General features: G+C 41.2%; 1 protein-coding gene across 6 annotated transcripts in view; it reads right to left on the reverse strand.

Moving 5' to 3' along the window:
- The window catches only part of Hnf4 (Hepatocyte nuclear factor 4), an 832,843-nt gene that overhangs the window by 417,980 nt on the left and 391,090 nt on the right, over positions 1–23,773 (reverse strand). The window contains exon 1 of one of the 6 annotated variants that reach the window (XM_067140297.2): positions 19,304–19,364. The exons of the other annotated variants lie outside the window; for them this stretch is intronic. Within the exon in view, the coding sequence (XP_066996398.1) occupies positions 19,304–19,322 (19 nt within the window). The 5' untranslated portion in view covers positions 19,323–19,364. Of the gene's footprint in view, positions 1–19,303; positions 19,365–23,773 lie in introns of those variants that run through there. 6 annotated transcript variants of the gene reach the window in all.

Below are 23,773 nucleotides of genomic sequence, written 5' to 3' on the forward strand. Positions count from 1 at the left end.
TAAATCGTTAGAAACCGAGTCTAACCATCGTCGCCTTGGTCTCCCTCTACTTCTCTTACCCTCCATAGCAGAGTCCATTATTCTCCTAGGTAACCTTCCCTCATCCATTCGCCACACATGACCCCACCACCGAAGCCGGTTTAAGCGTACAGCTTCATCCATCGAGTTCATTCTAAATTAGCCTTTATCTCCTCATTCCGAGTACCCTCCTGCCATTGTTCCCACCTGTTTGTACCAGCAATCATTCTTGCTACTTTTTGTCTGTTACATCTAACTTATGAATAAGATATCCTGAGTCCACCCAGCTTTCGCTCCCGTAAAGCAAAGTTGGTCTGAAAACAGACCGATGTAAAGATAGTTTCGTCTGGGAGCTGACTTCCTTCTTACAGATTACTGCTGATCGCAACTGCGAGCTCACTGCATTAGCTTTACTACACCTTGATTCAATCTCACTTACTATATTACCATCCTGGGAGAACAAACAACCTAAATACTTGAAATTATCGACCTCTTCTAGCTTTGTATCACCAATCTGACATTCAGTTCTGTTGAATTTCTTACCTACTGACATCAATTTAGTCTTCGAGAGGCTAATTTTCATACCATACTTATTGCACCTATTTTCAAGTTCCAAGATATTAGACTGCAGGCTTTCGGCACAGTCTGCCATTAAGACCAAGTCGTCAGCATAGGCCAGACTGCTTACTACATTTCCACCTAACTGAATCCCTCCCTGCCATTTTATACCTTTCAGCAGATGATCCATGTAAACTACGAACAGCAAAGGTGAAAGATTACAGACTTGTCTAACCTCTGTAAGTACCCTGAACCAAGAACTCATTCTACCATCAATTCTCACTGAGGCCCAATTGTCAACATGAATGCCTTTGATTGATTTGAATAATCTACCTTTAATTCCATAGTCCCCCAGTATAGCAAACATCTTTTCCCTCGGTACCCTGTCATATGCTTCCTCTAGATCTACGAAACGTAAACACAACTGCCTATTCCTCTCGTACCATTTTTCAATTACCTGGCGCATACTGAAAATCTGAGCCTGACAGCCTCTCTGTGGTCTGAAACCACACTGGTTTTCATCCAACTTCCTCTCAACGACTGATCGCACCCTCCCTTCTAAGATGCCAGTGAATACTTTGCCTGGTATACTAATCAATGAGATACCTCGATAGTTGTTGCAATCCTTCCTGTTCCCTTGCTTATAGATAGGTGCAATTACTGCTTTTGTCCAATCTGAAGGTACCTTACCAACACTCCACGCTAATTTTACTACTCTATGAAGCCATTTCATCCCTGCCTTCCCACTATACTTCACCATTTCAGGTCTAATTTCATCTATTCCTGCTGCCTTATGACAATGGAGTTTATTTACCATCCTTTCCACTTCCTCAAGCATAATTTCACCAACATCATTTTCCTCCTCCCCATGATCTTGGCTGTTTGCAACACCACCAGGATGATTTCCTTTTACATTGAGAAGGTGTTCAAAATATTCCCTCCACATCTCCACTGATTCCGTGGGATCTATTATGAGTTCACCTGAATTACACAAAACACTGTTACCGAGCTCGATAGCTGCAGTCGCTTAAGTGCGGCCAGTATCCAGTATTCGGGAGATAGTAGGTTAGAACCCCACTGTCGGCAGCCCTGAAAATGGTTTTCCGTGGTTTCCCATTTTCACACCAGGCAAATTCTGGGGCTGTACCTTAATTAAGGCTACGGCCGCTTCCTTCCCACTCCCAGCCCTTCCCTGTCCCATCGTCGCCATAAGACCTATCTGTGTCGGCGCGACGTAAAGCAACTAGCAAAACACTGTTCATTTCCTTTTTCCCTCCCTTCCTAAGATTCTTTATTACTGTCCAGAAAGGTTTCCCTGTTGCTTGACCCAGGCTTTCCAGGCTTTTACCAAAATCTTCCCATGATTTCTTTTTGGATTCAACAACTATTTGTTTCGCTCTGTTTCCTTCATCTACGTACAAATCCCTGTCTGCCTCGGCCCTCGTTTGGAGCCATTTCTGATAAGCCTTCTTTTTACGTTTACAGGCTGCTCTCACTTCATCATTCCACCAAGATGTTCGCCTTTTCCCATCTTTACACACAGTTGTTCCTAGACATTCCCTTGCTGTTTCTACTACAGCATCCCTGTATGCCACCCATTCACTTTCTATATCCTGAACCTGCTTACTTCTACTGTTTGAAACTTTTCACTAATCATATCCAAGTACTTCTGTCTAATTTCCTTGTCCTGGAGATTTTCTACCCTTTTTCGTTAGCAGACAGATTTCACTTTCTCTACCCTAGGCCTAGAGATACTTAGTTCACTACAGATCAGATAGTGGTCTGTATCATCGAAAAATCCGCGAAAAACTCGTACATTCCTAACAGATTTCCTGAATTCAAAGTCTGATAAGATATAGTCTATTATGGATCTGGTACCCCTAGCCTCCCATGTGTAGCGGTGAATAGCCTTATGCTTGAAGAATGTATTCATAACAGCTAAACCCATACTAGCACAGAAGTCCAGCAAACGCTTCCCATTCCCATTAGCTTCCATATCTTCCCCACATTTACCAATCACCCTTTCGTATCCTTCAGTTCTATTCCCAACCCTCGCATTGAAATCGCCCATTAGCACTATTCTATCCTTGCTGTTGACCCTGACCACGATGTCACTCAATGCTTCATAAAACTTGTCAACTTCATCCTCATCTGCACCCTCACATGGTGAATACACGGACACAATTCTAGTCCTAATTCCTCCAACTGACAAATCTACCCACATCATTCGCTCATTTACGTGCCTAACAGAAACTATGTTGCGTGCAATGGTATTCCTGATAAAGAGCCCTACCCCAGACTCTGCCCTTCCCTTTCCAACACCAATCAATCAATCAATCAATCAATCAATCAATCAATCAATCAATCAATCAATCAATCAATCAATCAATCAATCAATCAATCAATCAATCAATCAATCAATCAATCAATCAATCCTGATCTGCATTTAGGGCAGTCGCCCAGGTGGCAGATCCATATCTGTTGCTTTCCTGGCCTTTTCCTAAATGTTTTCAAAGAAATTGGAAATTTATTGAACATCTCCCTTACCGGGCGAGTTGGCCGTGCGCGTAGAGGCGCGCGGCTGTGAGCTTGCATCCGGGAGATAGTAGGTTCGAATCCCACTATCGGCAGCCCTGAAAATGGTTTTCCGTGGTTTCCCATTTTCACACCAGGCAAATGCTGGGGCTGTACCTTAATTAAGACCACGGCCGCTTCCTTCCAACTCCTTGTCCTTTCCTATCCCATCGTCGCCATAAGACCTATCTGTGTCGGTGCGACGTAAAACCCCTAGCAAAAAAAACAAAAAAAAATCTCCCTTGGTAAGTTATTCCAATTCCTAACTCCCCTTCCTATAAATGAATATTTGCCCCAGTTTGTCCTCTTGAATTCCAACTTCATCTTCATATTGTGATCTTTCCTACTTTTATAAACGCCACTCAAACTTATTCGTCTACTAATGTCATCCACGCCATCTCTCCGCTGACAGCTCGGAACATACCACTTAGTCGAGCAGCTCTTCTTCTTTCTCTCAATTCTTCCCAACCCAAACATCGCAACATATTTGTAACGCTACTCTTTTGTCGGAAATCACCCAGAACAAATCGAGCTGCTTTTCTTTGGATTTTTTCCAGTTCTTGAATCAGGTAATCCTGGTGAGGGTCCCATACACTGGAACCATACTCTAGTTGGGGACTTACCAAAGACTTACATGCACTCTCCTTTACATCCTTACTACAACCCCTAAACACCCTCATAACCATGTGCAGAGATCTGTACCCTTTATTTACAATCCCATTTATGTGATTACCCCAATGAAGATCTTTCCTTATATTAACACCTAGATACTTACAATGATCCCCAAAAGGAACTTTCACCCCATCAACGCAGTAATTAAAACTGAGAGGACTTTTCCTATTTGTGAAACTCACAACCTGACTTTTAACCCCGTTTATCAACATACCATTGCCTGCTGTCCATCTCACAACATTTTCGAGGTCACGTTGCAGTTGCTCACAATCTTGTAACTTATTTATCACTCTATAGAGAATAACATCATCCGCAAAAAGCCTTACCTCCGATTCCACTCCTTTACTCATATCATTTATATATATAAGAAAACATAAATGTCCGATTATACTGCCCCGAGGAATTCCTCTCTTAATGATTACAGGGTCAGATAAAGGTTCACCTACTCTAATTCTTTGAGATCTATTTTCTAGAAATATAGCAACCCATTCAGTCACTCTTTTGTCTAGTCCAATTGCACTCATTTTTGTCAGTAGTCTCCCCGTCAAGTACACTTTATAATCTCCTATCTCTTCCTCATTATCTCCACTTACCCGATTATCACTTACTCAGAGCACATCCAGATGCATCCTCTTTGCTGACTCAGCCAGTTCTACCTTCTTTCTTCCATCAGCCCCATTAATATTGAAAACTCCCATCGAATTCCATTTCGTTCGCCAGGTTGTTTCCAAGGAGTCCCTCGCCTGTCAAATGGGAGTGGAACTCCATTACTCCCAAAGGTCCGAGGCTTGCTTAAAATGTTCTGAGCTCGGTAAATTCATGAAGCCGGATGCTACCCTACTTGCACATAGTCCAAGTGAGAATCTCTCCTCTAACGGGTTATGGACCACGGTGAATTGTATAGTCCTAGCCGCCTGAACACAAGGAGGGCCATAACTCAGAATATGTCAGAGATGCCCACTCCCATTCCATAGTAACTGGCATCCCGACCCTCAGGACCACTTACTAGGCCACTCAGCCGTTGCCAATGGTTCACGAACTAGGACGTGACTGCAGTAACCCACAAACATGAACCATGGCCTACTATGATACAAAAAATTAAAACTACTAAAGCAACCGGATTTGATAAAATTTCTGGGATACAGTACCATAACTGAAGTACTTATTTGATTATTGTTTGCATTAAGGAGTTATACCAGATGGATGGAGAGTTGCTATAGTAGCCCCTGTGTAAAAAGGAAAGGGTGATAGACATAAAGCTGAGAATTGCAGGCCAGTAAGTTTGACTTGCATTGCATGTAAGCTTTGGGAAAGCATTCTTTCTGATTATATTAGACATGTTTGTGAAATTAATAACTGGTTTGATAGAAGGCAGTTCGGTTTTAGGAAAGGTTATTCCACTGAAGCTCAACTTGTAGGATTCCAGCAAGATATAGCAGATATCCTGGATTCAGGAGGTCAAATGGACTGTATCGCGATTGACCTGTCTAAAGCATTTAAACCTAGGAATTTCATTTTTGTCCGTATTGAACTGAGAAAGGATGATAGGAAAACTTAAAACGGTCCACCTTTTCAATACAAAAATGTTATAGATTTATTTATAACGTGTATTTGTACTTGGAACTAGTTTCAACGCTGATTTGCGTCATCATCGGCCAAAATCTGGGAATAGGCAAGCATTTAGGCATTTATATTACACAAGGCGTTACATTAAACAATACACATCTTACAAGGAGCTAAAAACATGGACGAGTATAGAAACAAATGAATCGTTGAGAAAACAAAAGTTATACATATTAAAAATAACCTTAACCACACATCTTGTAGTGCGAAAGTGTTCTTCTTGAATGATTCCTGAATATAAAACACACGTGCACACATTTCTGAAGAGCCAGCAGGCAGGACAAAGTAAAGCGAAACCTTAAGAGTTCTCATTTTTCTATGTTCTGACTAACTAATGAAGTCTCCCTTGAGTTCCTGATAAACATACAAAACAGGAAATTCCCCTTCACTCTCAACAATAGCTATAAAGACCAACGGTAAAATTTCATTTTAAATATTGTGCAGAGACGTGAAAGCATGATTTTGAACATGATATAACTCCTTCATATAACCCAGTTTTTTACACAAGGTGTTACATTAAATAATACACATCTTACGAGGAGATAAAAACAGGAACGAATGTAGAAACAAATGCATCGTTGAGAAAGCAAAGTTATACATATTAAAAATAAGCTTAACCACACAACTTGCAGTGCGAAAATATTTGCCTTGAATGATTCCTGAATACAAAACGCACGCGCACACACTTCTAAAGAGCCAGCAGGCAGGAAAAAGTAAGGTGAAACCTTAAGAGTTCTTCTGAGAAGAGTTCATCATTCTTTCTATGATCTGACTAACTAATGAAGTCTCCCTTGAGTTCCTGATAAACATACACAACAGGAAATTAAACAATACACATCTTACAAGGAGATGAAAACAGGGAAAGTTATACATATTAAAAATAACCTTAACCACACATCTTGTAGTGCGAAAATATTCGTCTTGAATGATTCCTGAATACAAAACACACGCGCACACATTTCTGAAGAGCACGCAGGCAGGAAAAAGTAAAGTGAAACCTTAAGAGTTCTTCTGAGAAGAGTTCATCATTTTTTCTATGTTCCGACTAACTAGTGAAGTCTCCCTTGAGTTCCTGATAAACATACACAACAGGAAATTCTCCTTCACTCTCAACAATAGCTATAAAGACCAACGGTAAATTTCATTTTAAATATTGTGCAGAGACGTGAAAGCATGATCTTGAATATAATATAACTCCTTCATTTAACCCAATTTTTTACACAAGGTGTTACATTAAACAATACAAATCTTACGAGGAGATAAAAACAGGGACGAATGTAGAAACAAATGCATCGTTGAGAAAGCAAAAATTATACATATTAAAAATAAGCTTAACCACACAACTTGCAGTGCGAAAATATTTGCCTTGAGTGATTCCTGAATACAAGACGCACGCGCACACATTTCTAAAGAGCCAGCAGGCAGGAAAAAGTAAGGTGAAACCTTAAGAGTTCTTCTGAGGAGAGTTCATCATTCTTTCTATGTTCCGACTAACTAGTGAAGTCTCCCTTGAGTTCCTGATAAACATACACAACAGGAAATTCTCCTTAACTCTCAACAATAGCTATAAAAGACCAACGGTATATTGTATTTTAAATACTGTGCAGAGATGTGCAAGCATGATCTTGAACATGATATAACTTCTTCATTTAACCACATTTGAAAGTCTCTCCCTATATTACATAGCTCCATTAACACACCATTCTGTAGATGCACAAAATAATCTTGTAATCTTCACAGGTCCGGTATTCAGCTCGACAAGAATATAAAATAGGTATTAAGGAATACGTTGTTGAGAGTTTGGAGGATGACTGTGCCAGTATTTGTGGTGTATTGTTGCAGCGTTACGTGTAGGGTGGGGGCAGGTTTCTATGATGATTAGTTAGTCAGATCATAGAAAGAATGATGAACTCTTCTCAGAAGAACTCTTAAGGTTTCACCTTATTTTTTCCTGCCTGCTGGCTCTTTATAAGTGTGTGCGCGTGCGTTTTGTATTCAGGAATCATTCAAGGCAAATATTTTCGCACTGCAAGTCGTGTGGTTAAGCTTATTTTTAATATGTATAACTTTGCTTTCTCAACGTTGCATTTGTTTCTACATTCGTCCCTGTTTTTATCTCCTCGTAAGATGTGTATTATTTAATGTAACACCTTGTGTAAAAAACTGGGTTATATGAAGGAGTTATATCATGTTCAAAATCATGCTTTCACGTCTCTGCACAATATTTAAAATGAAATTTTACCGTTGGTCTTTATAGCTATTGTTGAGAGTGAAGGAGAATTTCCTGTTTTGTATGTTTATCAGGAACTCAAGGGAGACTTCATTAGTTAGTCAGAACATAGAAAAATGAGAACTCTTAAGGTTTCACTTTACTTTGTCCTGCCTGCTGGCTCTTCAGAAATGTGTGCACGTGTGTTTTATATTCAGGAATCATTCAAGAAGAACACTTTCGCACTACAAGATGTGTGGTTAAGGTTATTTTTAATATGTATAACTTTTGTTTTCTCAACGATTCATTTGTTTCTATACTCGTCCCTGTTTTTAGCTCCTTGTAAGATGTGTATTTTTTAATGTAACGCCTTGTGTAATATAAATGCCTAAATGCTTGCCTATTCCCAGATTTTGGCTGATGATGACGCAAATCAGCGTTGAAACTAGTTCCAAGTACAAATACACGTTATAAATAAATCTATAACATTTTTGTATTGAAAAGGTGGACCGTTTTAAGTTTTCCTATCATCCTGTCTAAAGCATTTGATAGGGTGGATCATGGGAGACTACTGGCAAAAATGAGTGCAATTGGACTAGACAAAAGAGTGATTGAATGGGTTGCTATATTTCTAGAAAATAGATGTCAGAGAATTAGAGTAGGCGAAGCTTTATCTGGCCCTGTAATAATTAAGAGGGGAATTCCTCAAGGCAGTATCATTGGATCTTTATATTTTTATATGTATAAATGATATGAGTAAAGAAGTGGAATCAGGGATAAGGCTTTTTGCGGATGATGTTATTCTGTATAGAGTAATAAATAACTTACAAGTTTGTGAGAAACTGCAACGTGTCCTCGACAATGTTGTGAGATGCACAGTAGACAATTGTAGGATGATAAACGGGGTTAATAGTCAGGTTGTGAGTTTCATGAATAGGAAAAGTCCTCTCAGTTTTAATTACTGCGTTTATGGGTTGAAAGTTCCTTTTGAGGATCATTGTAAGTATCTAGTGTTAATATAAGTAAAGATCTTCATTGGGGTAATCACATAAATGGGATTGCAAATAAAGGGTACAGATCTCTGCACATGGTTTTGAGGGTATTTAGGTGTTGTAGTAAGGATGTAAAGAAGAGGGCATATAAGTCTCTGGAAAGATCCCAGCTAAACTATGGTTCCAGTGTATGGGACCCTCACCAGGATTACTTGATTCAAGAACTGGAAAAAATCCAAAGAATAGCAGCTCGATTAGTTCTGGGCTATTTCCGACAAAAGAGAAGCGTTACAAAAATGTTGCAAGGCTTGGTCCGGGAAGACTTGGGAGAAAGGAGAGGAGCTGCGCAACTAAGTGGTATGTTCCGAGCTGTCAGTGGAGAGATGGCGTGGAATGACATCAGTAGACGAATAAGTTTGAGTGGTTTCTTTAAAAGTAGGAAAGATCACGAAATGAGGATAAACTTGAAATTCAAAAGGACAAATTGGAACAAATATTCGTTTTTAGGAAGGGGAGTTAATGATTGGAATGACTTACCAAGGGAGAGGTTCAATAAATTTCTAATTTCTTTGCAATCATTCAAGGACAGGGTAGGAAAACAACAGGTAGGGAATCTGCCTCCTGGGCGACTGCTCTAAATGTAGATCAGTAGTGATCGATTGTTTGATTTATTTATTTATTTATTTATTTATTTATTTATTTATTTATTTATTGTGATTGATCTGTGTGATTCATGGTTTAAGCACCACGAACTTCCTGAAGGAGCGATGCTCGCATAACAATGTTCTTATCGGGAGTGTATCATGCAGTGAAAAGTAAGGTTACTAGAACGTATAGGGATCCAACCAGGTCGCAAATCAATCAATCAATCAATCAATCAATCAATCAATCAATCAATCAATCAATCAATCAATCAATCAATCAATCAATCAATCAATCAATTGGCAGTGATCTGCATAGGGCTGATTGCATGCCGAGACTTTCCTTAAATAATTTCTAAGAAGTCTGAAACTTATCAAACGTCTTTCTTGATAACTTCTCTTCCTATAAATGAAAAATTTCAATTTGTAGTCTTAAATTCTAAGTTTATATTCATATTACGATCTTTCCTATGTTAGAAACTCCATTCAAGCTTATTCTACGCCTTTTAGGTGTCCATAACGTTCAATATATCGCACGACTGGGTCAGGGGCATCCGGCCGTAAAACAAGGCGAGGCTGTCGCTTCACTTTCGGACCCCACTAGACCTCAACATGGTTTTCCGAGCTTTCTCATTTTACAGCGCTACGTTCCTTGGTTGCGTTTGTGCGACATTCAAATAGTAGAAATAATGAAAACCTGTTACGCTGCTGCTCTTGCTTTCAGCAAATGGAAAGTCTCAATCCGCACTACGGCACTAACTATATCTGCTTGAGGAGAATCCTAGGTTCAGGCTCTCATATTGAAACACCAGCTTCGATGCACAGGTCAAGTAATTCGCATGCCTGAGTCACGTTTCCAAAAGAAATCATGTACTGCCAGTTGAAGGTCGGACAAAAACGCTATAAATACGTTCTGAAGGCAAATCTAGGGAAATGTCAAATTTACCCTGAAAATTGGGAGGTCGCGGCATCCACTCGTCCAGAATGGCATCACCTCGTTCACCGAGGGCATCTATCCTTTGAACTACAGAGGAGGAAACTTCTGGCCAACAAACGCAATGCTAGGAAAGGGCGTATTCAACTCTCAATGACCAGTGGCTGCCAACATTGTGGAAGAGTCTGTGCTTCCAGAAATACAGCCATCAAAGAACTCATGTGATTTGAGCTTTACCTTTGGAAGACAATCATACTTGTTGACGAGTGATAGCCTAATAATAATAATAATTACAAGTCCGTTCTAACTGCTAACGCCATGTCAGTACCTTTCAGCGTGCATGGGCGTGATGGCGCTCCATTGTGACGTCACTTCGCTCTGCACCGTCATCGTAATGTGGTCCGTTCGTCATCCGGCCTGGAAGGACATGCGAGGACCTCCAGATGGCAGAACTATTCAGTCAGCAGTATGTAAAAACTGTTAGTAATAATAATAATAATAATAATAATAATAATAATAATAATAATAATAATAATAATAATAATAATAATAATAATAATAACAACAATAATAGTAATAATAATAATAATAATACCGGGCGAGTTGGCCGTGCGCTTACAGGCGCGCGGCTGTGAGCTTGCATCCGGGAGATAGTAGGTTCGAATCCCACTATCGGCAGCCCTGAAAATGGTTTTCCGTGGTTTCCCATTTTCACACCAGGCAAATGCTGGGGCTGTACCTTAGTTAAGACCACGGCCGCTTCCTTCCAACTCCTAGGCCTTTCCTATCCCATCGTCGCCATAAGACCTATCAGTGTCGGCGCGATGTAAAAGCCCCTAGCAAAATAATAATAATAATAATAATAATAATAATAATAATAATAATAATAATAATAATAATATTGGCTTCACGTCCCACCAAGTACTCTTACGGTTTTCGGAGACGCCGAGGTGCCGGAATTTAGTCCCGCAGGAGTTCTTTTTACGTGCCAGTAAATCTACCGACACGAGGCTGACGTAGTTGAGGACATTGAAATATCACCGCAGTGTCTGAGCCACTAAGCCCGGCAAGATTGTTTGTTACGAGATAGAGGAGGTGACTAATATGAACGAACTATTGAAATTTACCTACGATAACAAGACATTTACAATAAGATACCAAACTCGAAAACTAGAGAAGCAGCTGGAATTGATCAGATTTCTGGGGATATATTAAAGACAAGGAAGGGGTTGGGATACAGTATCATATCTGAAGTACTTATTTGATTATTGTTTGCTTGAAGGAGCTATACCAAATGGATGGAGAGTTGCTATAGTAGCCCCTGTGTATAAAGGAAAGGGTGATAGACATAAAGCTGAAAATTACAGGCCAGTCAGTTTGACATGCATTGTATGTAAGCTTTGGGAAGGCATTCTTTCTGACTATATTCGACATGTTTATGAAATAAATAACTGGTTGGATAGAAGTCAGTTCGGGTTTACGAAACGTTATTCCACTGAAGCTCAAGTTGAAGGTTTCCAGGTCAAATGGACTGTATCGCGATTGACATTTGACAGAGTAGATCATGGGAGACTACTGGCAAAAATGAGTGCAGTTACACTGGTCAAGAACAAGTGGCTATGTTCTAGAAAATATAAATCTGAGTATACTGTACGTGAAGCATTATTAATGTTTTCTTATATGATATGAGTAAAGAAGTGCAATCACAGATAAGACTTTTTGCGGATCATGTTATACAAGATTGTAAGCGAGTGGCCGTGCGGTTGGGGTACGAGCCCCACTGTCGTTAGCCCTGAGGATGGTTTCCGTGGTATCCCATTTTCACAACAGGCGAATGCTGGGCATGTACCTTAGAGGGACGCTTCCTTCCCACTGCTAACATAAGACCTGTCTGTGTCGGTCCGGCGCAAAGCAGATTGTAAAAACAAGGGGTCAGGGTGTATAGGTCACTAGAGTATGGGACCCTCACCAGGATTACTCGATTCAAGAACTGGACAAAATCCAAAGAAAAGCAGCTCGAGTAGTTCTGGGCGATTTCCGACAAAAGAGCAGCGTTACAAAAATGTTGCAAAGTTTGGGCTGGGAAGACTTGGGAGAAAGGAGACGAGCTGCTCGATTAAGTGGTATGTTCCGAGCTGTCAGTGGAGAGATGGCGTGGAATGGCATTAGTTGACGAATAAGTTTGAGTGGTCTTTTTAAGAGTAAAAAAGATCAGAATTGAAGATAAAAGTTGGAATTCAAGAGGAAGAATTGGGGCAAATATTCGTTTATGGGAGGAGGAGTTAGGGATTGGAAGGATACCTATACCAAGAGAGATGTCCAATAAATTATTTCCAATTATTTAAGAAAAGTAGGAAAACAGCCTTGAATGCAATCAGTGATGATTGATTGATTGATTGATTGATTGATTGATTGATTGATTGATTGATTGATTGATTTCACATACACATCAGGTCTCGGGTGAAGCAACAAAACAACCTATACAGGGACCTCATCTGCGGAGGCCACTTTCAAGTGTATTTTCTAGCAAAACCTTCCTGTTTCATCTTCACAAGTTCACTTTTGGTCGCAGAGTGGCGACTGTGTCCAGGGAAAGCTCAAAGCACAAGCATTGTAGGAAACTTTTAGAAGCTGGTGTTAATCGATCGATAACAGATCTGGAACTCGGATTGCCAGAATATTTCGAATATATTAATCCCGGATGGTTATGTACTTAAAACTGTAAAATATATGCATTTTTTACACATCTTGAAATATGTAATGTAACCATGAAAAAGTAAGAAATAAGTAACAGCATTCCCGTTCTATTTTCTTGTGGATCACCTCAAAGCAAAAGAACGGAATTACGTTAATGCACTGTCGATTTTCCAAGATTTGACAAAAATGTCTGTTAGCGCGTGACAAGGCTTTCCACCTCGCAGGAAGAAATTGGTGGTCGCTTAGCACTCTAAGTCTTTCTCCAGCAAAGTGACCACTGAGCAATATGAGTCTTCAGTGATACAAAACGTGCCGCAACAAAGAAAGGACGTGGTTGTCCGACTTGAGTTTTATTATTCAGCTACTTAGTGATACATTAATCTCGACATCAGGGGCGAAAGTATTTGTCTATATTTTTCTGTCTAGGGGCGCCAAGTCCTCGCGGTGTAGGGGTAGCGTGCGTACCTCTTGCCCGGAGGCCCCGGGTTCGATTCCCAGCCAATTCAGCGATCTTTACCTGCATCGGAGGTCCACTCAGCCTACGTGATTACTAGGGTTCGGATGTTTAGGAAAAGTCATATTTTACCTTTGTCTGCATTTTCTTGCCTGATTGGTTTTTGGTGCAAATCAGGTAATTATCGTCACAATTAAGAGATGTTTATTTGTCATATAAACGCATATTTTCGCTATTTTTGTCATAAGGTCACATTTTGAGCTATTTTCGGAGAAACGTCATATTTGACGACAGCTGTAGCCATGGGCGCTCATAGGATATTTTTTTTTTGGGGGGGGGGGGCTTGGGGCTAGACCTGGGTTATGTAGTGAAAATGAAAATCCACAGCCTGTTCCCAGTCATTTGTCCGGGTCACGGCGAGGATAGGAATTGTGCCTGTAGCACATTAATGACTGACAGATGAAATGAAATGATATTGGAGAGTGGAAATATGACAGGGAAAAGCGGAGTACCCGGAAAAGAACCTGTCCCGCCTCCGCTTTGTCCAGCGCAATTCTCGCATGCAGTGTCCGGGATTTGCATGGGGGTATGCAGTATTTTTAATATTTTGGAAGATGAATGATTATTTGTATTCCACGGTATCCCCTATCACTTTTACGTAATACCGACTTTTAAGTCATTTTCTTGAAAGAAAAACACCTGACTATATTAGATTTTTTTCCTTTCCCTGAGAGCTAATGGGGGCCGCCCCCCCGCCCCCCAGCGTTGCGTCCGGGCATGGGCGCCCTTGGCTGTAGCTGTGCGAAAACATCTTCAACTTACCGAATGCGAACTAGTGTTCACAAAACTGCTTATCGGTAACACATCTGTAGTTAATACACGTGGAATAATCAGCCTCTTCTATAAAGATTGTGCAGGAATTGTTTTCCAACAGTTTGTCAGAAAGTCTGGCATAGCCTATATTAAGTCGAACTTTGGAATTACAGTATATCGAGTGCAATTAGTCGTTTAGAAGCTGCTAGCTTAGAAACTCATGCAAGTACTGAAAATGTGAGAAGTGTTGAACTTTCAGTACAACAATCACATGGAATAGTTGGCGACAGTGTAAAACGGAAACTTCAAAACGTGCTTAATCGAAATGACGGTTTTCGCCGTGTATGCAAGAAAAATGATGTTCTTAGCGGAGAAGGTACCAGTACACTTCAAGATGAGTGCATACTCCATAGCAGTGATTTAACATTATTTAAATATGCACCAATAACGTCTTGTGACGTAGAAAGGAGCTTCCTTACTTACAAGAATGTGTTAAGTGATAAACAGACGTCTTTCGCGCCTGATGCTTTGAAGGTGAATCTTGTCATACCATTTAATTCCACCCGCGGAGAAGAATGAAAAAGCTATGCGAGTTTACACAATACGCCCTGCCGCCCTACCATAATGTATTGAAAGACACCTGCTTAATTCGTTTCGTGGTGTTCAATTTAAACCTTGCCGCATTTTAGTAACATTAATGAAATCTGGGCCTAAACGTTCCAAAACCTTTTTAAAAGGTAGGTTGATTTGTAGTTTTCTTGTATTTCAAACCAGCAATGCAGGGTGAAAAATTGTTTTGACTTTTAAAACGTTGTGTTAGCGAACATAGTACTTTATAATCTCAAATCAAATCAACTGTGGATAACTGCTAAACATGTATGCTCAGCAAATGAATATGAAAGTAAGAATAAATAATTTAATTAACAAATATGTATCAAAGGAATTGCCGTTTCGATTTATAACTTATTTTCAAATGGCCAGATTTAGATTACTCATTTTCGGATCATATTTTGTAATTCTTAGCTCATATTTCTTCACTATTGAGGTCATATTTGCTTGCTTATTTGGCCTATTTTTAGATCTTAAACATCCGAGCCCTAGTGATTACAAGTGAGGAGCTATCTGACGGTGACCACACGACATCTCGTAATCTGTAGGCCTTCGGGCTGAGCAGCGGTCGCTTGGTAGGCCAAGGTCCCAGGCTGCTTCAGTCGCAAGAAGAAAGATACTACTGTTTCACACTATTGGGTACGAGGAACATCTGACGTTGTACACAGCACTATAGCACGGCGTGTCTTATCACCTAATTCGTTCCTTATTAACAAAGCCGGCTACTTGTTTTGTCTGTCAATTTTTGCACCGCCCCCTCCCCACTTCTAATTCCCATTCGCCACCACTGTTGATCTTCGAGGCGGTGACGTGACGTGGATAAATGTTGCAAAACTTGAAACCCTTGTTCACAGGACACATGCTTCTCACGAACGTGACAAAAATGTACTTTTCCATCTACAGGAAAATATTCAAATTCCTCCGTGAAACTTTACGTATCACGAAGTATCCTTGAGCAGTGTTGCTATTCACTCCAGTCTAATTAGCCTGGTGTATAAAAGTGAACGATACCTGAGCCTGGCCGGCTACACTTAACGTCTCGGCTCTTCTCGGAGACTCGCTTGCCTGATAAACTAACCTTTGCTTTCATATTTTTCCTTTGTAATTTATTGCCTTTAACAACCCTTGTACCCCGCACATTGTCCATTTGTTTGTAGTTATTCATATCGAAATAAACAGAACTTTCAACATTAGAATATCTTTTTGTGCAACGTCGCACCGACACAGACAGGTCTTATGGCGACGATGGGATAGGAAAGACCTAGGAATGGGAAGGAAGCGGTCGTGGCCTTATTTAAGGTACAGCCCGCGCGTCAGTGTGCTGTGAAAGTGGAAAACGACAGAAAACAATCTTCAGGGCTGCCGACAGTGGGGTTTGAACCCCCTATCTCCCGGATGCAAGCTCACAGCTGCGCGCCCCTAACCGCACGGCCACCCGCCCGGTAGAATATGTTTTGATGCCCAGGAAGCTGACTCCCGAAAATGTCGAAAATGCTAACAAATGTGTCAAAATATATACTTGTATGTCAAGTATGTAAGTATATGGACTTTACGTGACATTCTAGGTAACAGAACTCCGGGCCCTAAACAGAAATTTCTTCATTTCATCAAAGACATGAAACTTCGCATTTCTATAGAATTCTGGGCACAGAAAATGAACACTCAGGGTGACATTATCACAGAAATTCGAGTCCTTAAATAAAATCCAAGCCGAAATTCGGCGGTATTAAACATATACGATATGTTGGAGCAAACGTCTAGCCAGGAAATGAAGCGGGTATGCTCGGTCAGCTGCCTATCAACCACACGATGTGTGAATCAGTCAGTTTTCAATTCGTCATCTTGGGGAGCGGAAGGAAAGCGATAAGATTTCTTGACGTCATGAGTGCTTGCCTGTTCATTACATTACACCTTATACTGGAAAATTTCGACAACGATTATTGAACACTATCCAGGGCAGAAATGTACACTTCAGATTCCCATATACCCACAGCATCACAGCTTATGAACTTCACCACTTCTAGATCAATCAATCAATCAATCAATCAATCAATCAATCAATCAATCAATCAATCAATCAATCAATACTGATCTGCATTTAGTCGCCCAGGTGGCAGATTCCCTATCTGTTGCTTTCCTAGCCTTTTCTTAAATGATTTCAAAGAAATTAGAAATTTATTGAACGTCTCCCTTGGTAAGTTATTCCAATCCGTAACTCCCCTTCCTATAAATGAATATTTGTCCCAATTTGTTCTCTTGAATTCCATATTTATCTTCATATTGTGATATTTTCTACTTTTAAAGACACCACTCAAACTTATCCGTCTACTAATGTCATTCCACGCCATCTTTCGACTGACAGCTCGGAACATACCACTCAGTCGAGCAGCTCGTCTCCTTAAACAAACTCTTCCTCGTCCATCGTCAACATATTACAAACAAGTTAACCGTATTCATTGTCATACTTGAGATTAATCACCTGCAAATTACTTTCATCTGCTTAGCTCAAACTTTACACATTCCATTTTTTAATCAAATTAAATATATGTTCTCGTATTCAATTAGCAAAATATTTCGGTTCTTTATTCTTATATAATTGTACCTGGTATTCAGTATAAAGGGGCAGGTTGACTTAATGCCCGGTGTTGTAGCCTGAGTGAACTCATGTTCTAGAGTCAGAGGGAAAACTTGAGATTTGGGCTTACACCTAGTGGGAAGCAGCTGTACAGTGTTGCGGCATGAACGAAATGTATGTTATCGCGGAGCTGACTGCGGACATCTATGACCTCGTTGTAGGGTTATCATCTCAAGGGATAGCTTCTTATCAGAGTACTGGTAGCGTCTGTTCACTACACAACCTGCAGGCCATCAAACGTCTTCTTAAACTTGTTTTTCATTTTTTTAAAGTGTGATTTAATGGAACGTGACTATGTTATTTCTGGAATGAAACATGTTGTCTTCTTAGATAGTTTGAGGCAAAACAAACAGGCACCTCATCTATGTCGTATACTTTATCTTTCGACAGATTGGGAAGTCTCAAGGGTCGGCAAACGCTCGAGGTAACGCTTTGTACAATTAACTAACGATTTGTTTTTACGTCACACCGACACGATGGAAGAGCCTTCATTAAGGTATAGTCCCAACATTTTCCTGGTGTGAAAATGGGCAACCACGGGAAACTATGTTCAGGGCTGCCGACATTGGGGTTCGAACCCACTATCTCCCGGATGCAAGTTCAGAGCCGCGCGCTCCTAACCGCACGGCCAACTCGCCCGGTCTTCCAAGAAGAAAGGGATCGTTATCCAGTCTCATTCAGTTTCGCAGAACAAAGTATACGGAAATATCGGGGATAAGTGGCTAATCTCTATGAATACTTCACTGCGTTGTCATCAGCAAATTGTCGCTTCAGTTTTAATAAACGAGTAGCTAGTACTAAAAAGCCAGGAGTCGCCACTGCTAAGTCGAAACTGAAAACGATATCAAGTATTAAAAGGAAATTAATTATAAGGAAACGCAGAGGATTGAGGCGCTTGGAAATACCATCAACGTGGACTGCTCTAGTTTCCTTTCCTGGAGAACCATACAACAGAGAATTGGGACAGTTGCAGCACGAAGATAGAGAAGCTCGGATGGGGCTCAATCATCATCATCATCATCATCATCTGTTTACCCTCCAGGTTCGGTTTTTCCCTCGGGCTTAGCGAGGGATCCCACATCTACCGCCTCAAGGACAGTGTCCTGGAGCTTCAGACTCTTGGTCGGGGGATACAACTGGGGAGTATGACCAGTACTTCGCCCAGGCGGCCTCACCTGCTATGCTGAACAGGGGCCTTGTGGAGGGATGGGAAGATTGGAAGGGATAGGCAAGGAAGAGGGAAGGAAGCGGCCGTGGCCTTAAGTTAGGTACCATCCCGGCATTCGCCTGGAGGAGAAGTGGGAAACCACGGAAAACCACTTCCAGGATGGCTGAGGTGGGAATCGAACCCACCTCTACTCAGTTGACCTCCCGAGGCTGAGTGGACCCCGTTCCAGCCCTCGTACCACTTTTCAAATTTCGTGGCAGAGCCGGGAATCGAACCCGGGCCTCCGGGGGTGGCAGCTAATCACGCTAACCACTACACCACAGAGGCGGACATGGGGCTCAATACGTAAATTAAATCTCCCTAAGATATGATTCAAGCGAGCGATTTGGAGATGGTGGGTACACCCCCGGGGCTTCCTTGCTTCACCCAGCTGAGCAGCGCTGGTAGTCCAGGATATGATGTTCCGTGAAGTATGACGAATATTCTTCAGTCTTCAGATCAACTGATATTACATTTGGTGAATAATAATAATAATAATAATAATAATAATAATAATAATAATAATAATAATAATAATAATAACTGAGACGGTACGTTGGAGACTCCGATAACACGTTGAGCAATTGTGCGGGTGGTAAAAATAATCACATCAGAGGCTTAATAAATAAGACAAAGAGGAAGACATGTTCACCAAACAATGACTTACCGAACAAGAACTGTCCCATCGTGTAGTGCGCTGGAGGCTGAACTGACGGCACTGTGCAGTCGAGAAGTGTACCCAGGTGACGATGAGTCAGACGTCAGCTCGCTCTACAAACATTCCAAGCTGCTGCTTCTTTTGCGGATTCATGCCTTTCAGCGTCCTGTCTGCAAGCCTCTGTGGCGTCGTTTACCGCTTGATTTCCCTCTACTTCTCTTAACCAATATAACCGAGTCCATTATTCTACTAGGTAACTTCTCTTCTTCCATTCGCCTCACATGACCCACCACCCGGCCAGTTTATATCCTCATTCCGAGTACCCTCCTGCCATTTGTAGCAGCGATAATTCTCGCTACATTTAGGACTGTTACCCTGGTAGCAGATTCCCTATCAATTCTTTTCCGAGCTTTTTCTTAAACATTTTCAACGAACTTGGAAATTCATCGAACATTTCCTTGATGAATGATAATTCCTCGTCCTATAAATAACAAACCTGATGTAGTGGTGATGGTGATGATTGTGCAATCATTCTCTATTAACACTAATCAGGAAAAAATGCAAGGGGCCCGACACTTCCGAAAATGAAGGTATCAGTCAAAGAAAGACAAGAACCATGAAGGCGTGAAGGCCTCGACACCTACAGTAATACCGTCGGGGTCGGTAAAATAACAAGAGTTGATCAAGGGAGGACGTGAAGATCACTTGTCTGATCCACGATAATAGATTTCCTATTTCTTAACAGCAGAAACCCTGAGCCTCGGTAACGCTGGAGCCAATCGCTGGTCGACTCTATGCTCAAGGCCTTTCTAAATAATGGGATAGGTCTCAGACTCCATAAGGTTGAGTTCAGTTTGACAAGGGATGAACGATACGGTGACGTATAAAATGAAATCTTTAAATTAAGGTAATAATTATTCCTTTTTCCTTCTTTGAGGCCCTAAAGGTTTAGGGGCAGCTCTGTCTCCCAACGTTCTGGCAAGCATGTTTGAGACCAGGAATAGAGAGGATGAACATATATCGAAGTAAGATGTGGAAACAGCACCACTCACATCAGCTATTATATTCACTTAAGTTACTTTTATTGCCTTTTGTTTTACACACATATGAAGGATTTCACTTCACTCCAAGTTACAAAGTCTTGTTAGCCTGTGAGGTGGATACGTGGCTTCTGTCGTCTTACTGTGCTAGACGATCGTGTTGCATGCTGGGGGAGGTCCGGAATCGAACCTACGCTATCTGGAGGCGGACGTTTAAATAATAATAATAATAATAATAATAATAATAATAATAATAATAATAATAATAATAATAATAATAATAATAATAATGGTTCCCTATGCCTATGTCTATCATGTAAGACAGACCGGGGTGGAATGTTGGGGAGAACCAAATACCCAGTCCCTGAGCCAAGGGTGTTAATAGTTGAATATTAAAATCCCTCGATGCTGCCGAGAATCGATACCGGGGCTCTGAAGATCTAAGGCCACAGACATGGAGTTTTGACCGTACAATAAAGTAGGAGGTCACTGAGCTCTCAATCAGGAAGGGAGCAGCCGTCACCTTAAAGTACAGCCCCAGCATTTGCCTGGTGTGAAAATGGGAAACCACGGAAAACCACGTTGAGGGTTCGAAGGCTCTGTGAGTAGTTGTTGCTTTCTCTAGTGAGTAATGCACGATGACTGGACCATGTGTATGAGTCAGCAGAGGCAGCACCTGGTGCTCATAGCCGGAGTCATCCTTACTGTGCTGACTAAGTCCATATTACAGGAGAAATAGTTGGCCAATGTTTAACCTAAATGGCACGCTTGTTGTTGGCTGTAAGGAAATAAGCCGAAATAATTTATTGCCAGATAGCAGTTTTACAATATAACGTTTCTCCAAAAGTAGCTCGGCCGATGACCTAGATATCTTCAGTACCTCGGAACATATAATAAATAATGACAAACCGCGGACTTCCTCGGGGACAACCACGTGTGAGCGGAGAGGGTCCATTTTCTCCCTCGTTAGCATTTGTTCTTGATCGTTATGCATTATTTTCCAAGTAGCAAAGTTACTTTTTGTTTGTAAAGGAGAAGACTGAATGGAGCTGCACGCACGGCTGTGTGTGTTAGCGACACGACCTCTGCTGAACTATAGTACATCAAGTAATGCTAATGCACTTCCCAAACTTTTCATGAAGTAATATCAACTTTTACATGGACATAATTTCCTGTTACTGTTTTACTGATTTAGAACCCAAATTAATGCAAACATTCGTCTAAAAACCTTATTCTCTAACATGAATGCAGATCTTTACGATATTATGATGTATTTTCAAATAAACGTATTATTTTTGGTACAAGAAATAAAAAAGGCCTATATCTACCTTAATTGAAAACGGTATTACTTTATAGGGAAAATTTTGGGAGAAAAATATACCTTACTTTGCGAAATATCGATTTTACAGGAAACAGAAAATAACATTTCTGGCAGTATTCATTCCACACTAGTTGCTGAGCATGGACTTAGGAGGAGTGTAATATACACCGTCGGCAGCCCTGAAGATGGTTTCCTGTGCTTTCACATTTTCACACCAGGCAAATGCTGGAGCTGTACCCTAATCAGGGCCACGGGCGATTCCTTCAGACCTGTCTGTGTCGGTGCGACGTAAAGCAAATTCTAATATACAGGGAGGATTTGGTAGCGGTGTGCACACACATTGAGTAGGACTCTCTACGTATCAATAACGATTTAGGAGAAAGCGACTTTCTTAATTGCTGATGATCTTAACGGCAATATGCCAGTACTATGTACTGTCGTGATTTCGCTTTGCCCTGATAGTCAAGCAGAGACCACTTTAGAACCCGTTTCTTAGCTCCTAGCAACAGTCAGTAGTCTCTTATCTCCGTCCCATGTCAACACATAGCTTTTCCTTATATTACACACAATTGAATCTCAAATGTAAGTAAGCGTTATCACGTGTCTACATCGTGCTGTCCCAAATTAGCGTCCGGGCATTTTCGGCGTCCCTCATGGGAGATAACGCGGGCGTTGGGTATTATAGCTAGAAGTACACATCTTGTAACCTGTTTAACACAGAGAAAATTGAGAAGGCCGGTCTGGAAGGTAGCCCATGTGAGAAACTATGTTCCTCCACCAGTTCCTCCTGTTTAAAGCTCGGGGTGACGCGTCTAGATATTATCAGCCAGATGTACCTATATTTTGTACAATATAATGCTCGTAAGTGGTTAAAATATTCCATGTCATCTGCAGTGCAACTAATATTTACATCCCTCTGCCTACTTTTACGCTTTTCAGACTCCGCGAAGTTCGGCAGGAGTTCTGTTACGAGTCTCTGCTGCTCAGACAAGTGGCAACATAAATAAGAAGTGGACTTAATGACTATTGTTTCACAAGTAATTCACTTACCTGCAGTTTACAGTAAGCCAGCTAGAATAATGACTATAGCATGAACGAGTGTCGTGCGGATTAGAAAATTTCATTGGATCCATTGTAAAGAAGGGTCACACATCCACAGTGGTTACAGAGTAAAGTGCACGCCTCTGTATTCGGGACACGGAGAGTGGCTGCACTAAGGCGACAGTTCCTCGTATAGGCACGAATCTTCTGGCGTCACCTTCCCCTTCAAATGTGAAATGAAAACACTTTCCCTGAGGTCCCGGGTTCTATTGTCGGCCAGGACAGGGGATGTCTACCTGATTACAACTGAACAGCTCCCTGATGGCGGCTCTTGTATAGCGGTGGACCGGCGGATCATGATGTAAACCTGTAATTCTTTGAAGGGAAGTGATTGGTTATTGCTTAAAACGTCCTGCGGAACATTACATAGAACAAATTTGATCAATGTCCACCGGACTCATACACTCTCGGCTGATCACAACATGACCCTTACTTTACAGAAAGACACCAAAGTCAAAAGGAATTTCACTACTTTTCTGAGCTTTCTGATCCTCTGTTGTCCATGGGTCGTCACTTCTTATTTCTGCCTTTTTCGCCAGTTTACAACCAGCTTTACGTCGCACCGACACAGACAGGCGACGATGGATAAGAAAGGGCGCGGCCGTGGCCTTAAGTTAGGTACCATTAGCCACGAGGAGAAGTGGGGAACCACGGAAAACCACTTCGAGGAAGGATGAGGAGGTATTCGAACGTCCCTCTGCTAAGTTGACCTCCCGAGGCTGACTGGACCCGGTTTCAGCCCTCGTATTACTTTTCAAATTTCGTGGCAGAGCCGGGAATCGAATCCGGGCCTTCGTCGGTGGCAGCTAATTACAGCGGACCGTTACTTCTCACAAAAATATTTTTACGTGTAATTTTTTTTAAAAATAAAATTGTAATTGTTATTTTCTAGTAAGTGATGTGGTCGCATGCGATGGGATAATCCCTTATTCGATTACTTTTCCCTTCGATCAACAACTCGATTCGAATGGACGAGGCAATCGAATAATGTTCACTTTATCAAGTCATAAGCTGGTC

The sequence above is a fragment of the Anabrus simplex genome, chromosome 2 (genome assembly GCF_040414725.1).
Source record: "Anabrus simplex isolate iqAnaSimp1 chromosome 2, ASM4041472v1, whole genome shotgun sequence".
Taxonomy (NCBI): domain Eukaryota; kingdom Metazoa; phylum Arthropoda; class Insecta; order Orthoptera; family Tettigoniidae; genus Anabrus; species Anabrus simplex.